Source organism: Macaca mulatta, chromosome 6 (assembly GCF_049350105.2).
Source record: "Macaca mulatta isolate MMU2019108-1 chromosome 6, T2T-MMU8v2.0, whole genome shotgun sequence".
NCBI classification, from domain to species: Eukaryota; Metazoa; Chordata; class Mammalia; order Primates; family Cercopithecidae; genus Macaca; species Macaca mulatta.
The window spans coordinates 103,241,263-103,258,479 of NC_133411.1; the positions used below are offsets into that span (position 1 = coordinate 103,241,263).

Below are 17,217 nucleotides of genomic sequence, written 5' to 3' on the forward strand. Positions count from 1 at the left end.
CCTAGGAGGTCATCGATTGTCCTTTAGAGTATCAGGCTTGCCTCTAACTCACTTGACATAAGTCATAGGCATGGTTGTGAAATACTCCAGTTTTCAAGTACTGATTATTCCTTTTCGTTTCTGTAGGTTAAGACAATTGAACTTGAAGGAGGTCTTTTGGAAGATCACTTTGAAACTACTGTAAAAATGAGTACATACCTTGTAGCCTACATTGTTTGTGATTTCCACTCTGTGAGTGGCATCACCTCATCAGGAGTCAAGGTGAGACTGAGTTCTAATTTTCTACGCAGTGCAGAAAAGTGTCCTGAGAGCAATGAACTTTTATTTTCTCATGTTTTTCCTTATTATCAAAGTATTATGTTTATATTACAAAAAGAGACAGATAAAAAACTAAATTAAAAATTATCCATAGTCTTGTCACCAAGATAAAACTACTGATAATATTAATGGAAGCCTTCCAAATATTTTCTATATGTATGTCAGCATATACAGGTGTACATAGTAACAGTATTTACTGACTATATATATGTAAAGGTAGTTTTCAAAGTGTATATATATATATACACACACATACACACACATATACCCTTTGCAAAATAGTATATTGACTATTTTAACCCATTTTTCATGAAAATATGCCATAAAAGTTGAATGTCACTAAAAATTTTAAATAATATTATATTAATATTTCATGGATGTTTAATAAGGATATTAAAATCAGCATCTTATTTTTGGACATGTATATGGTTTCCCACTTTTTTTTTTTTTTTTTTTTTTGAGACAGATTCTCACTCTGTTGCCCAGGCTGGAGTGCAATGATGCAATCTCAGTTCACTGCAATCTCCACCTCTTGGGTTCAAGCGATTCTCCTGCCTCAGCTTCCTGAGTAGCTGGGATTACAGGCACGGGCCATCATGCCTGGCTAATTTTTATTTGTAGAGATGGGATTGCACCATGTTGATCAGGCTGGTCTTCAACTCCTGACCTTAGGTGATCCTCCTGCCTTGGCCTCCCAAAGTGTTGGGATTACAGGCGTGAGACACCGTGCCCGACCGTTTCCCACTGTTTTTTTTAACTTTTTTCCCTCAATGAAAAAGGTCTTTATAATTTTTAGAGTCTTCATTGTTTGCAAAAACTTACAATACGTAATGATTATCTTTGTAGTTAAATATTTGCAAACATCAGTGGACACATTAAATAAATAAAAAAGAACTTCTTATCCCAAGGGACCAAATTACAGACATAAAAACATCTTTAAAGAGTTATAAAATAATGCTTTTGAAAAATGGGTATAGGGCGGGCACAGTGGCTGATGCCTGTAATCCCAGCATTTGGGAGGCCGAGGCTGGCAGATTGCCTGAGGTCAGGAGTTTGAGACCAGCCTGGCCAACATGGTGAAACTCTGTCTCTACTAAAAATACAAAAATTAGCCAGACATGGTGGCAGGCACCTGTAATCCCAGCTACTCAGGAGGCTGAGGCAGGAGAATTGCTTGAAGCTGGGAGGCAGATGTTGCAGTAAACTGACATCGCGCCATACACTCCAGCCTGGGTGACAAGAGTGAGACTTGGTCTCAAAAAAAAAAAAAAGAAAAAAAAATCGGTATAAAATATCTATTACAATTTACATACGTATTATGTTTATGAATAGGTAGATATATGAGTTGTGTAGCTACACATACACATCATGGCACCTCTGCACTTATATATATATATGCATAGACATGGATGTGCAGGAGGTGAATGGCACTTCAGAGGACAGGTTCCTGTCAGCCTCTTTGGATTCACATCCCAGCTCTACAACTTTCAGCCTGGGTGATCAGGAGCAAGTTACTAAATCTTTATGTGTTTTTATTGTTTCATCTATAAAATGGCACCTGCTTCATGGAGTGGGTGCAAGTATTAAATTAGATTTCATGTGTAAGCATTCAGCACAGTGCCTGGTAAACTGTCAAAAAAAAATGGTGGACATTTACATTTTCTCCACATAAAAGTTTTGAAGGACTTCAGTTAATTCAAAGCGTAAAAGTGGGTCATGAAATAAAAGTAGCCCTATACTTGGAAGGCAATAAAATTTGAATCTAATTCTATTTTTTCTACTTGATAGCTAGTTTCTTTGGGGGAGCCATTGAACATATTTGAGCATTTCTTAGTTTAAAGCAAACTTGACAGACGGCGGATCCAATAAATTCTTCATGGCTTCCCTACGTAGGTCTAGAAGAAACCTATGTTTTATTTGAATTGTGTTTGTGGTCATTATTTTGGAAAGCTAGTTGTCAAGTGCTAAAGTATATCATAGAGATGAACTCAAGTGGATTCATCTCTATGATATACTTGGGTTATGATACGATGGGTTAATATGATTTGAAAGTTACAGATGAGCACTGAGGAAATGGATTGTAATAGAAGATCCAGGGTGTTTGTAATTTTCAAGACTGACTTGCTTTAATACGTCACAGAAACTCTTATCCTTATTGACAACATGCTTAATGGTATCTTAATACTTTCTTAAAAAGATGCAGTCTGCTTTTCTATGTGAGAGGGTTATCAGGAATGGAATTTTGCCAGGGAGCTGTCATTCAAAAACCTCTTCTGATCCACATTTCCCAGGTGTCCATCTATGCATCCCCAGACAAACGGAATCAAACACATTATGCTTTGCAGGCGTCACTGAAGCTACTTGATTTTTATGAAAAGTACTTTGATATCAACTATCCACTCCCCAAACTGGGTATGTTCAAATTCCACATTATTGTCTTCATTTTTGCTCATAGAACTCGCTTTGATTTCTTCCCTCTTTCTCTTTCTGTGGGACTTAAATGAGCACTGAGGAATTCAGTTAGCCCAGGAAAAAATAATTTGTTCCTCAGAGATGATTCTTGATCATAGAAAACAAAATATTTACGAGATGCCCCAGTAGTGTGGATCATTTCTGTATTCTTTTATCAGGTTTAATGCTAACATATCTGCATTGCACTCTTTCCCAGGCCAATCAGAAAGGGCACACGCTGGAGGCTGGGACGGAAGCCAGGTAGAGGGCCCTGGAAAGAGATGGGGAGAAAAAGAGAAGGAAAACAGTGACTGTTCTGTTCAAAATAAGGGTCTATATGTCCAAGAGTTCATCACAGGAAAGCTTTTTGAATATTTGTCTACCACAGTGATGCTGTGGCTCCCTGTGGCGGACATCAAGGCTCTCACCCATTATGTTCCTCTTCTATGGGAGGGAAACACACCTCCCATCATGCTGCTCTTCTATGCCCCAGCAGCACTGATTAGAGAATGGATTTTCCATTTAAAAATACACACACCCACGCGCGCGCATGCATTGCATATTAGAATTAGAGGGATTTCGGGAGGAATCGCTATACCCTATTTGTACAAGGTCAGCAATCTTTTATAAAAGTTATCAAAAGTTTATGTAGAGAGAGAACTGAAAACTGTGCCTCCATCTGTTATCTATATTGGGCACTGAGGTTGGATGGTAAGACTATGGAACAGATTAAAAAAAAATTGCAGGAAACAGATCATCTGGGTGTGGTAGTAGGTGTTTACACGAGATGATACTCATAGTCTATCTTGCTTTTAATTTTGTATCTTAAAAAATAAAAACGTTATTTTTAGAATGTTATAGAGAAGCGACCCCCAACCTTTTTGACATTAGGGACCAGATTTGTGGAAACAATTTTTTCACGAAGGTTGGGGGGATGGTTTTTGGGTGAAACTGTTCCACCTCAGAGCATTAGGCATTAGATTCTCATAAGGAACACGCAACTTAGATCCCTCATATGAGCAGTTCACAATAGGATTCATGCTCCTATGAGAATCTAATGCCACCGCTCATCTGGCAGGAGGCAGAGCTCAGGCAGTCATGCTCTGTCACCCACCGCTCACCTCCTGCCATGCAGCCTAGTTTCTAATAGGCCATTGACAGGTACTGGTCTGCGGCCCCGGCATTGGGGACCCCTGTTGTAGAGCATATAAAAACTGTGAAGAAAGTTTCATAACATATAAAGATTAGTGCTTGGGGTTTCTGATAGTGACAAAACAATTTTTTTTCCTTTGGAATTTAGGATATACTTCTTATCCTGTCCTTTCTCACCTCTTGCCCCCAACTCCAATGCATTTTCCTTACATAAATTAAAAGGGACCCTCAATTGGCATACAGTTCTAGGCTTAAAAAAATTAAAAGCTATATCCAGGCGCTTATTTCGATAGTTCCTGAGTCTTACTCTATTATTAACCTGCAGATTCTACATACCCTTTAGGTCAGATATACTAAATCCCACTTATACATAATTCACTGCTGTACTTTAGGTCAAAAGTCAAGGAAAGATTAATAACAACCATCAACCATATTAATGCATGTTCTTGAAAAATGCAGTCTTAAAGAGCATATGAAATACCTTTAAGACTAACAGAGAAGAAACATGCAGCTTAAGAAAAAAATAGAGCAGATGTAAGTCCCACTACTATAAAATCAGCAACGCAATTTAGAAGAAAAGTCATTCCCACATTTGAAGTGCTAATGAATACTAATCTTTATTAGTGCTAATTTGGTTTTTGATTGTGTTATGTATACTTGTTTTTAATCTACTAGAATTAACCAGTATTAACTCCAGACAATGTAATTATAAGCCAAGTGACTTGGTTCATTTTGAACTTTTAAAAAATTATCTTTTTTTTCCAGCTAAACAGAACATTTTAGCTAGCAGAATTCAAAGACTAAATATTAGCCAGAAATTTTTTAGCTTACGTGAAATCATTAGCAAAGGATAGTAAACAATGCACATATACATATACCTGTTTATGTATATATATATGTGCATATGTGTATATATATACAGGTGTGTGTGTATATACACACACACACACACACACATACAGGTATATATATATTATATACACACACATATACCATATATATATACACACACATACACATAATGCAAATTAATGCATTATACCTGAGTTGTTTAAAGATTATTAGGTTGCACTTTTCCCCCCCACGACACTTTCTTAAGAGGTAGAGGAAATATCAGTGTTGAAAAGGAAATTGAAGTCAGAAAGAATCAATGCTGCCCAGAGCTTTTTTCCTCTACTGTCTTAGAAGGACATGTGCTCATAATAGAGGCTGTATGTGCTAGAAATATCAATCAAAATATTGACTATAGAGATGGCCATAAGAGGTATTCTCCTGAAATTAAAATCATGTATCTTTTTGTTTTTTCTAGAAATGAGTTCATTATATGTTTTGATGAATCTCAAACATATTAGAAATTATTTTATACCTTTTTTTAAAGTTTTCAGCAGTACTAACATAAAATACAATGATTGTTTTTAAATAAATTATTTTCTTGGCGGTAAGGCACCCAAAATATTTTCAGAGTTCAGCACTTTCAGGAAGAAAATGGTTAAATGTCAATATGTTACTTCATCTACAAAACTCTTTGTACAACTTATTCCACTTGATAATGGGCACTGATTATTTTCAGCACAACTATAAGACACTCTGTCAATGTTAAGATATTCCTGATGTTTTCAAAAAGTGTGCTTACATATACTTAAAGGATCATAGTGTATTTGAGCAGGGAGCAAATTCTATTTCTGGTGTGGGAGCCATAAAAATCAACTGTGGTTGTTCTTATTTCTTAGATTTGATTGCTATTCCTGACTTTGCATCTGGAGCCATGGAAAATTGGGGCCTCATTACATATAGGGAGACGTCACTGCTTTTTGACCCCAAGACCTCTTCTGCTTCTGATAAACTGTGGGTCACCAAAGTCATAGCCCATGAACTGGCACACCAGGTACTTGGCACTCAAGACATTATCTCGATATCAGTTCAAAATAACATTATATAGAACACCACCAATCTTTCTGAAACAAAATAAATCAACTCATTTACCTCTAGAGGGGAACTTAGAGATTACCAAACCTAATACAACATGTCAAGTAGCAGAGTACTCAGTCTCTGAACTGTGGTGTGCATGCTGGAATTTTATCACAAGAAGTAGCCATTAAATTTATCCTCTAAAACCTTTCAAAGCAAAGCCTTCAAATGTCATTTGGGAAAAGAAGGGAAGTGACTATACAGACACATGAAGCACAGAATTGGAAACCTTACAAATAAAGATTTCTACTAAAAATATTTCTTCTTATATCCCCTGGTACTCTGACATTCCAATCTAGGGCAAAATCAATCTTCCTTCAGTTGGAACCTGTGCTTATATGGCCATAATGAAATACTTCAAGTGAAACTTGATGGGCTGATGATCCTGGGCACATTACCTAACTCTGTGAAGTTCAATATCCCCATCTATAAAATGAAATTAATAACAGTTCTGTTTCATAAGGTTGTTGTGAGGATTATGGATAGGGAAAGTGTGCAGATCACATAGTAAGCACTCAACAAGTATTAGTTATTAATGATGATGACAATGGCCACTACATCTACAAGAAATACTACTGTTTCTTACGGAATAAGATATCTTAGGGCCATGTATCAACACTGTATTACCTACAAATGTGGAATTGTAAAGCTAGGTCTATAGAGATTGCAGACTATTCCCTCTTTCATTTCTGAAAACTCTCAGTAAAGCAGTAAATTATTAAAGGCACCAAAATTATCTTTCACCAAGTGGGCAAATACCATTCCATTGTAGAATCTGGTAAAATCTGTTATTTAAAACATTTTAACTTTATCCTTTATCATCACCACAATAATGACTTGTTCTTTAAACCAGTGAACTAAATACTCCATTACACAGAGAGCCATGCTCAGCACTGTGCTTCGAGAACACATGGGCTGTTTCCTCTGGTTCAGAATCTCCCCACTGGCTCATTTTAGGTGTTTTGATCATGAGTCACCAGGAGCTCTAAAGCACTTAACTGAGTCTGGGGATTTCTCTCTTTCTGCCCATTGTTTGTAGGGAAGTGCTCTGTGAGCTCTACCTCTGAGGCTCCACGCTCCCTCTGGCCCTCCCTTTAATAGCTTCTCTTCCACGGAGATGCAGTCGAGTGCTGAAGCAGCAAACAGCACTGGAATTTTTGCCCCCATTTTTTTGTCTTCTCATTGATGACCATATTAACATGTCACTCTGTGCATAATCCTGGCAAGGATTCTCCAATGCCAACTGTCTTAGACTGGCGTACAAGGTCCCCATGACCCAGCTCCTTTTTACCTCTCCAGCCTCATCTCTTGCCTACACCTAAACTTTAGCCATCCAAGATTATCTGCCATTTTCTGAGCATGACAGGTTGTATCACTCTGCCTTTGCTCCTGGTACCTGATATTCAACATACCTGAGTACTATTTGCAAGGCTCAGGAAATGAACACCGTCCTGGCAAAACTGTTTATTTCCTCCTAGAATCCCCTCTGTCCCTGGCAAAGACATTGATCTTAGCACCTGCTTTACTGTATTTATTTGTCTACTGGTTGACCTCCATCATTTGTATTGAGGCAGTGGCTATATTATATACATCTTTGTATTTCTAACATATGGCATGGTGCCAGGAATGCAGTAATTTCTCCATAGGTATTTATTGAATGAATAAATAAACTAGTTTTACTAACTGGTGAAGTGACCAGAGTCAGTTTATCCTGTACTTCTTATATTCACCAGTTTTCAAATTGAGGAAACGCCTCTCCCTTTCCATGAATGCCCTTCAGAAAGTTGGTGTCCACTTGCAAAGTAATCTGAAGGCTGTCAGAAAAGGCATAGTGCTTAAACGGTTTCTAGAAGCTACAGACTTATAATTTTCTGTTCTGTAACTATAACCAGGCTCTTCTGAATCTTAGAATCTTATTGTTGAAGCTTTGGTCCTTCTAGAGATTGCAATTTTAGAGACATACACTAGATGTACAGTATTAGGCATACAGACTAAATAAATAAAATATAAAAGCATATAAAAGAATAGTAATATTTAAAATGTATAATACAGATCAAATATAGGTAAAGGGTAAATATGTCGATTATCTTTATGCATCCTTTTTATTTTATTTGTATATATTTTAAATCTTAGACCTTTATTGTTTCTAGTGGCCCATGGAAGTAAGTCAGGGGCAGAGGCTAACAACAGAATTTCTCTTCAGTAATTTTTTTTTTTTTTTTTTTTTTTGAGACGGAGTCTCGCTCTGTCGCCCAGGCTGGAGTGCAGTGGCGCGATCTCGGCTCACTGCAAGCTCCGCCCCCCGGGTTCACGCCATTCTCCTGCCTCAGCCTCCCGAGTAGCTGGGACTACAGGCGCCCACAACCGCGCCCGGCTAATTTTTTGTATTTTTAGTAGAGACGGGGTTTCACCGTGGTCTCGATCTCCTGAGCTTGTGATCCGCCCGCCTCGGCCTCCCAAAGTGCTGGGATTACAGGCGTGAGCCACCGCGCCCGGCTCTTCAGTAATATTATATAACAATCTGAGAGCCCTAAATGAATTCTTATGATTCTCCTAAGTACCTGCTACTTAATATAAAAATATAACTTCACCTAGGACACTTGGGTTTATATTTTTCCCTTGAACATCATCATATATCAAGGACAAGGTGAGATTGTTCTTATTGTGCAGGAAAAAAAAAAATACCTCCACAAAGTGTTCCATTTTATTTCTTAATATTAAATCTAATCGCTAGGAAATGTTGGGCAGATAGAATGAAAGTCGAAGAGTTAAGAACATTGAGAACATACAAAAAAAAGGAAAAAGAAAATCAAGCAAAAATGTGGTGGTGAGAATAAGAAGGCAAGAAAATCAGTAGAAGAAAACTGTACAAAGAGAAAAGGGTAGCAAAGGGAGAAGAGAGATCCTAAGTTATAAAAAAAGTTAGTAACTTTTTTTTTTTGCTAAAGTTAATAACTTTTATTTGTTTAACTTCTAGTAACATTGAGTTTTTATCTCCTAGTGGTTTGGCAACCTGGTCACCATGGAATGGTGGAATGATATTTGGCTTAATGAAGGTTTTGCAAATTACATGGAACTTATTGCTGTTAATGCTACATATCCAGAGCTGCAATTTGTAAGTTCACAATTCTGTGTATCATACTATATGGTGTAAAGAATCATCAATTCACTGTTAAAATTTCAAGTTAATGTCAAAGAGAAAAACTACATAATGTTGTGGTTTTTGAACATACGGCATTTTGTTTGACACATGAAACAGATCACAGAACTGGAGGAAACATTGAAAGTTTTAGAAAACAATCAACATAAATCTGTCACCCCAAAGTTTGTAAACAGAGAAGACAAACTAATACAAATGTAGAGCTGTGTATGTGGGTTGTATACACTGTTTGTATACATCCGCACAGGAATGCCCACGGCTACTAGGTACTATACAGAATTCTTGGCATGTAACCTGAAATCAACATTAAAGGGTCTGCTGGCTTCCCCAAAATGTGTGAAGGGATTTCTTCAGGCATGTCTTTTTTAAAAACAAATATAGTGATCTGAACACTATACAAATTTGCATATCAAGGTGGTTAGTAATGGTTAATGAGGTCTTTAGGATCTATATTTAGTCCAGTACACTATAGACAGACATGGATTCAAACTTAGGCTCTTCTTGTTATGGTGTAAGTACTGAATTTGTGGCTTAATGCCAAAGGTTTATATATTCTCACGTGTAACATGCTTATACTACATCTCCCTTGCAGAGGTGTTGACAGGATTGCAGACGATAGGTCTAGGCACATAACAAGTATTCAGTAAATGGAAACCATTATTTTATTTCTGTATTGAAGGGCTGGTACATGGTAAACATTCAGGCAATGTCTGAAGGAATATTGGATTTGTATCTTTTTAAAGTAGAGAAACTGTGAAAGGAGAATACATAAATGAAAAGAAACATCTTCTAAGAAATATTGATTGAAATCTTACCTCTAAGAACATCTTACTAAACCTACTGTGTTTTCTATTGCTTTTACAGTGTCAAATAGAAACTAAAACTAAACATTTTTCTCCTTGTTTAGGATGACCATTTTTTGAATGTGTGTTTTGAAGTAATTACAAAAGATTCATTGAATTCATCCCGCCCTATCTCCAAACCAGCAGAAACTCCGACTCAAATACAGGAAATGTTTGATGAAGTTTCCTATAACAAGGTAGTAAATATCACGTGCAGGTGGAAGCTCTGCTTTCAGAAGAAATGTAATAATGACTATAAAATCAACAGTTTAGGTCATTGGTGCCAGTTTTTGCTACTTGTTTCACTTTTTATTTGTTCATTTTTCAGACATCACACATGTTCCATAAAATTTAAGCTTCCTTTAAAAACATACCATACTACCCTTTTCTTTATCTCTTTTTTCAACTCTTTTGTTTTTTTTTAAAGGGAGCTTGTATTTTGAATATGCTCAAGGATTTTCTGGGTGAGGAGAAATTCCAGAAAGGAATAATTCAGTACTTAAAGAAGTTCAGCTATAGAAATGCTAAGAATGATGATTTGTGGAGCAGTCTGTCAAATGTAAGTCATATGTTGGGTAACGGTAGACTGTTATTTAATCTAGAAAGTAACAGAATAATTGTGAATGTTTATAGTTATATATTGTCAGTCAATCATATTTATTCTGCTTGCTAGGTTGTCATGGTCCATAGAAGGCAGCACTTCCCTTTTTCCTCTAACATCACAGTAGGATGTCATGCTGGAGTGGCCCCAGGACCTGACTTTCTTTGGTTTCTCTTCTATGGCTAATCCTACATTTTCATGTTGCCTTGATCCAAAATCTTTAAAATGTTGTCATTTCTACTGTATAGCACCTAATCTCTGGCAAATTTTAAGGTTGTCAACCATATTCCCCAATGTATATTATTTGTTTAGCAAAACTAATCTTCTCCCTCATAAGAAGAAATCTTGCTCAATCCCTGGATCATTGTGCCTATATTTCTAGTGCCTTTACTAGCTGAAATGCCCTTTCTTCTTTCCAACAATTCAAATGCCACCCAACTTTCAAGATCCAGCTGAGATTTCACCTCCTCCTTACAGACTGTTCCAGCTCTCATTCGTTTGCCTGTCTGCTAAATTCTTAGAAGTGCACTTATAATCTGTTCCACATAATAGTACCCTCTTTTATTGTTTTTATTAGTTCAATAATGATAATATGCTTAAGAACAAAAATTGTGTCTAGTCTTTTTTTTTTTAAATGTGATAGCACCTAGCATGTGCTGATCCTGTAATAGTGATTAACAAGTAGTTAATGATTGATTAAAGAACTCATGGTCTCTATGTCTTTGGGATTCATGTAGATCATAGGAAAGGCAAAGCAGAAAAATTCAGTTAATTCAGATGATTCTAATAATTATTAAAATATTTTACAATTTCCAACTGCAAAGAAAATAATTTTTTATAGAACCATTAGACCCAGAGAACTCACACCTGTAATTAGAAGAACCCCAAGTCATTGTAGACAGAAGAGATTCTTTCTTTTTTATAAGCACTTGTGTCCCAGGGACAGTAATAATATTGCTTAATATTTGTGCAGCAGTTTACAATTTAAAAAGCACCTTCATGGCCGGGTACAGTGGCTCACGCCTGTAATCCCAAGACTTTGGGAGGTTGAGGCGGGTAGATCACTTCAGGTCAGAAGTTTGAGACCAGCCTGGCCAATTTGTGGAACCCCGTCTCTACTAGAAATACAAACATTAGCTTGGCATGGTGGCACTTGCCTGTAATCCCAGCTATTCGGGAGGCTAAGGCAGGAGAATCACTTGAACCCAGCAGCTGGAGGTTGCAGTGAGCCGAGATTACACCACTGCACTCCAGCCTGGGTGACAGAGCGAGACTCTGTCTCAATAATAATAATAATAATAATTAATAATAATAATAACAACAATAATTAATAATAAATAAGAATCAAAGTTAAAGAATAAAAAGGACTTTCATGTTCATTATCTCATTTGGTGTTTTTGTGCCCTTATAAAGCACCCTTATGGTCCAATTGATGTGTGATTTTGTGGTTAAAGAAACAAAATCCAACAACCAACAATTATTTCACAGCTCTAATTTTTTACTTGCATTTCTTGAAAATCCTGAGGCATATTGAAATACATAGCTCTTACTTATAAAAATACTTATAGGCCAGGTGTGGTGGCTCATGCCTGTAATCCCAGCACTTTGGGAGGCCTAGGCGGGCAGATCATGGGGCCAGGAGATCGAGGCCATACTGGCCAACATGGTGAAATCCCATCTCTACTAAAATACAAAAAAAAAAAAAAATTAGCCAGGCATGGTGGCGCACCTGTAATCACAGCTACTCGGGAGGTTGAGGCAGGAGAATCACTTGAACTCAGGAGGTGGAAGTTGCAATGGGCTAAGATCACGCTATTGGACTCCAGCCTGGCGACAGAGTGAGACTCTGTCTCAAAACAAAACAAAACAAAACAAAACAAACAAACAAACAAACAAAAAACATATAAAGATGCTCTTTACTATCCATTTCCATCACCCACCGTCAGTGATCCAGACACTCTTTCTCCATGCTTCCGCTTAAGCTTCTCAACACCAAGTATTGTGTTGCTTCTCTCTCTCATCTCTCTCCATTTCCCTCTCCCTTGCTATATGTGTGTGCATGTATGCATATTTGTAGACATCAGTTTAGCCCCTCTCCAACACGGAAGAATCTATCATTTGGTGTGCATGCTGGCAGTAGAGGGTGGGAGTTAGAAAGAAAATGTGGCCAGCAGTTACCAGATCATTTTAGTACAGCAGTATAAATTCCCATGTTATTTTTTGTCACATCATGCTTATAATCATCTCAAGAGATAAAGTAATCATCATTACTCCATGCTTATAGATGAGAAAACTGATACTAAGGGAGAGATTTGCCCAAAGTCACCAAGTCAGTGAGAAAATCAGTACTTAAAATTTGTCTTCTGACTCCAAGTCCAATAGTTATTCTTTCAATTGTATCACAGTTACTTCCTAGTTATAAGAAAAGTCCCCCATCAACCTTCCCCTAAAGGTCTTAGATTTTAACCAACTCCCTTCTGATACCAAAGGGCCCTGTAGTATTAAAATAATAAATTACTGAAAATATCTTGCCCATCATTGTGTCACATAAAGTCAATTCTAATACATGCCAATAGCAACTTGAGAATGAGAAGAATTCTTTGCTGTTATTTTTCATAAGATCATTTAAAGGCATTTGAGAGCCTTAGCACATACTTCATTTTTTTCTCATTTGCAGTTGCCCTTAACTACTGGTTATTCAAGGTTGATTGCCAAATTGGTACTTTTCTTAATTCTTCTTTTATTCCCAGTTAGTTCGAAATATTGTACAGTCATCACATGCTGTTGTGATAGCCACTGTAGGAATACCCAGGTAAACAAAGGTGTTTCCACTACTGTCAAAGAACTTGCAATATGTCAGGGGAGAGTTAATAGTACTAGAGTTGCCTACATGCTAAATAGGGGCATGTGTAACATGCATAATGAAGACCCTTCTCTTTCTTAAGGGAAAGACAAGAATTGGATAGAAAATTCAACAAATTGATTCTTCCTTAGAACAGTTACTGACTTTATTGAACTTTTTAAGGAAACTTTACACATGCATATATATAACACAAATAAATAACTTTTGTGAACTTCTATCCTAGGTCACTGCAAGCATGCCTCTTTTATCATTTTCATGTTCATCATGTCTGGATGAATTATTTCATACAGCTCTTTTAATAAATGTCTGCATCCATGGCTAATGTGCATGTTCAGCCAAGTAATGATGCCTACATGGCAGTGCTCTTTTGTTCTTGTTTTGTAGAGTTGTTTAGAAAGTGATTTTACATCTGGTGGAGTTTGTCATTCGGATCCCAAGATGACAAGTAACATGGTAAGGATAAAGAGAGTCAAAGAGTAGAAGAGATCTGTGGAATAGCCTGACCTGGAGTGAGTAGCCCACCTGTCCCTTTTAAACGCTGGAGAGAAAGAGTCCCCACAATTTTCTGTAAAACAAAACTGAAGGGGAAATGCTTGGGATATTTAGGGGGATGATGCTGTTGCTACTACATTTTTATTGTTATAGTTCAGCTTTTCCACAACCCCACTGCTAGCTAAAAATCAGCTCAAAATGTTTTTGAGTGGTTACTACTGCATTGGCATCCCTTAAGCTCTGAAAAATGCCAAAATAAGTATGCTGTTAGGTTTGGAAATACAGTATATGTTTTTCTTCTTCCTTCTGGAAAGTTATAGAATCACTACAGGAAAGAGAAAAGAAAGTCAGTCATCACAGGGGAAAAAAGGAAAACTTTTTATTTAAAAAAAGAGTCATGTTAATCCTTCTTTTTTTTTTTTTTTTTTGACAAAGCCTTGCTCTGTTGCCCAGGCTGGAGTGTAGTGGCACAATCTCGGCTCACTGAAACCTCCACCTCTCTGGTTCAAGCAATTCCTCTGCCTCAGCCTCCCGAATAGCTGGGGTTACAGGTGCACACCACCACGCCTGGCTAATTTTTTTGTATTTTTAGTAGAGACAGGGTTTCACCATGTTGGCCAGACTGACCTCACGCAATTCGCCCACCTGAGCCTCCCAACATGCTGGGATCACAGGCGTGAGCCACTGCACCCAGCCCTAAATTGTGTTTTCTAAAGGAAGATTCAGCATTATCCAGTGATCAGAAACCCAGACTAGAAGCGCAGCAGCCAGAGGTTTTGTTCTCCATTCACTATACCTCTATTGATATAAAATTGTTCTGTTGAAATATTTAAAGCTTCCCTAAAGACAGATATTTCCCTCTTATACCACTTCTCTTGGATTTTACTGTTATTAGAGGGTTTTTGTTTGTTTGTTTGATTTTGTTTATTTGTTTTTGAAAGGGGGCAGGAAAGAGACTCCAGTCTCAAGCCCCTTTTCACTGGCTTTTCCTGCCATATATTAACCCTACGAAATCCTGTATATATCCCTCAATTCAAGTAATTGTCAGAGAGCAGCCCTGGGATAGCCATCCCTCATCCAGTTGCCTGGATCGCCCTTCCCTGAGATAGCAGCCCGAGTCTTCTGTTCCCCAAGCCTTATTTCTGGCATCCAAGGAGATGGAAGTTTCTGTCCCTCTGTCTTTGGGTTGTCTCCTCTCTCTTGAGTTATCATAGTCACCTGTCATTTCAGCTCACCTTTCTGGGGGAAAATGCAGAGGTCAAAGAGATGATGACTACGTGGACTCTCCAGAAAGGAATCCCCCTGCTGGTGGTTAAACAAGACGGACATTCACTCCGACTGCAACAGGAGCGCTTCCTCCAGGGGGTTTTCCAGGAGGACCCTGAATGGAGGGCCCTGCAGGAGAGGTGGCTGCTTTTCTTCTTTAGGTCTAGCTTATCTCATCTCAGTTTCCTCATCATTTCCCTAGCTTTCTCTCAGCTCCTCTGGCAACTTCGTAGGAGGCTAGTTCCATATAGGAATCGAAGGCCTAAAGTAGACTTGATAAGATTTAAAGAGCTTCATATGACCCAGACTTCTTTGTTCAGCAGCACCATTCTTAGCGATTCCATCAGCCTTGAGAACCCCAGTTCTAATGCCAATGGTGGTTAGTTAAACTCATGTCATAATGCACTGACTTCTGGGCCCTAATAAGCTTTGTGACTGGCCTATACCTAGGAAGTATGACAACAATGCTTCTTATCATCGGAGAAAAGATATCCCCTATGTGATAAATTAGATGCTAAGATCTCCTGTTGCCTTTCATTTTTCAGTAATAAACTATAATGTCTTAAAACATATGATGTTATGAGTAATAGTAAAAGCAAATCCAATTAAACACACTGTCATCTTGTTCACCAGCCCATCCTGAAAAAAACCTAGTAAAGACTACTGAAATCAAGTAACACAATGTAAACATTTCTCTGAACTATTGCTACTAACCATGGGTTCTTGGGCCGTCAATGCAATAGAAATTGACAAGAGGCCAAAAGAGTTTTCCCAGAGAAGGCTTCATTTGAGCTTATGCCCAGACGTAATGGAGGCAGAGAGAGAGAGAGACAGAGAGAGAGAGAGAATTCCTTGACTGGCATTTTAAAAAGAGCTGGTAGAACCTTTTCATTAGGCAAAAGAATAGGTATCAGGGGTAGGGTATGCAGGTTGGACTGGTCAAAGCACATAAAGGATAAGGTAGGCAGATAAGCATTACCTGGTTGCTACAATTACCTTGAGTAACGGGCTACCTGGTAGTCTGGCCAGAAGCAACAAGGCTGTAAATCAGTTGGTCAGCATTCCTTCCCTAAGTAGGACACTCCATGACCTTGGTTATCTCCTAAGGCCAGCTCCTGGAATTAAAAGGAATGGTTCAAACATTAAATTAAGAGGCATGATTCAAACATTATGGCATCAGTGAGGTAGTGGTGTAGGTTTTGTGATCACTGGGGATACAGGAAAGAATGCTCTAGTGGGAGTGAATTGAAGCTAAGCCCCCTTCCTACTCTGTCTCACTATTAGCTCTGTTAATAAGATGAATGAGGTTAATTTAAAATGAAATAATCCAGGTGAACCTTTTCTGGTTCTTATGATGATAATTTTGTTTTCTAAGAACTGAGCTGTCAATGCTAGAATTTTTCTGGAAATCAGAAACAATTAGAGATCTTTGACATATAAAATTACTGGGGCTGGTTTGTTTAATCAGTTACACATTTCCAATCCAGTGGAACCAACTCTTATGCCACTTCTTATGTATGCATCCTTCTATTTTTTTCTGTGTGTTGTTCTGAAGTCTGAACTTCAGAGAGCTTACACAAGTTGCAGCTTGGTAAACAGGGCTGAATAATTTAATGTCTGCTTCATTATTGGGAAAGCAGGACTCACAATTTTGTAACTTATCAAAGTGTGATGAGACAGTTCAAAACTGTGGATGACCCAGAATAACAAAGATCCACTACAGTAATCTGTATTTTTCCTCCTTCTGGGGCAGTATTTAGACAATTCTTGTAAAATGATGGCCCGCTAATTCATGGCTATCCAAACTCGTGAAGTGCTACTCTCCCTCTCTCTAGCCCCAGATCTGTTTATTTGGAAAAATCCCTTCTCTTCTGGAGCCAAGCTGCACTGACGGATCCCAATCAATTAAGTCTTAGAAATTCATCTATGTGGAGTTTTTTTCAATCTTTTTTTTTTTTTTTTTTTTTTTTTGAGACAAATTCTCACTCTGTTGCCCAAGCTGGAGTGTGGTACAATTTTGGCTCACTACAACCTTGGCCTCCTGGGTTGAAGCAGTTCTCCTGTCTTAGCTTCCCAAGTAGCTAGAATTACAGAGGCACATACC

At 37.9% G+C, this 17,217-nt stretch overlaps 1 protein-coding gene and 1 long non-coding RNA gene across 3 annotated transcripts in view; one reads left to right on the top strand and one right to left on the bottom strand.

Moving 5' to 3' along the window:
* The window catches only part of ERAP2 (endoplasmic reticulum aminopeptidase 2), a 59,950-nt gene that overhangs the window by 11,952 nt on the left and 30,781 nt on the right, over positions 1 to 17,217 (top strand). For both annotated transcript variants that reach the window (XM_015140480.3, XM_001095247.5), the window contains exons 4-11: positions 127 to 261; positions 2,610 to 2,730; positions 5,652 to 5,806; positions 8,891 to 9,004; positions 9,957 to 10,088; positions 10,319 to 10,450; positions 13,740 to 13,808; positions 15,078 to 15,253. In XM_015140480.3, the coding sequence (XP_014995966.3) occupies positions 127 to 261; positions 2,610 to 2,730; positions 5,652 to 5,806; positions 8,891 to 9,004; positions 9,957 to 10,088; positions 10,319 to 10,450; positions 13,740 to 13,808; positions 15,078 to 15,253 (1,034 nt within the window). The remainder of the gene's footprint in view (positions 1 to 126; positions 262 to 2,609; positions 2,731 to 5,651; positions 5,807 to 8,890; positions 9,005 to 9,956; positions 10,089 to 10,318; positions 10,451 to 13,739; positions 13,809 to 15,077; positions 15,254 to 17,217) is intronic.
* LOC114678864 (uncharacterized) lies at positions 2,419 to 16,230 on the bottom strand. Its single transcript, XR_013418438.1, has 2 exons — positions 16,110 to 16,230; positions 2,419 to 3,040 (listed from the first exon to the last, which is right to left on the bottom strand). It is a non-coding gene; the product is annotated as an uncharacterized LOC114678864 (long non-coding RNA).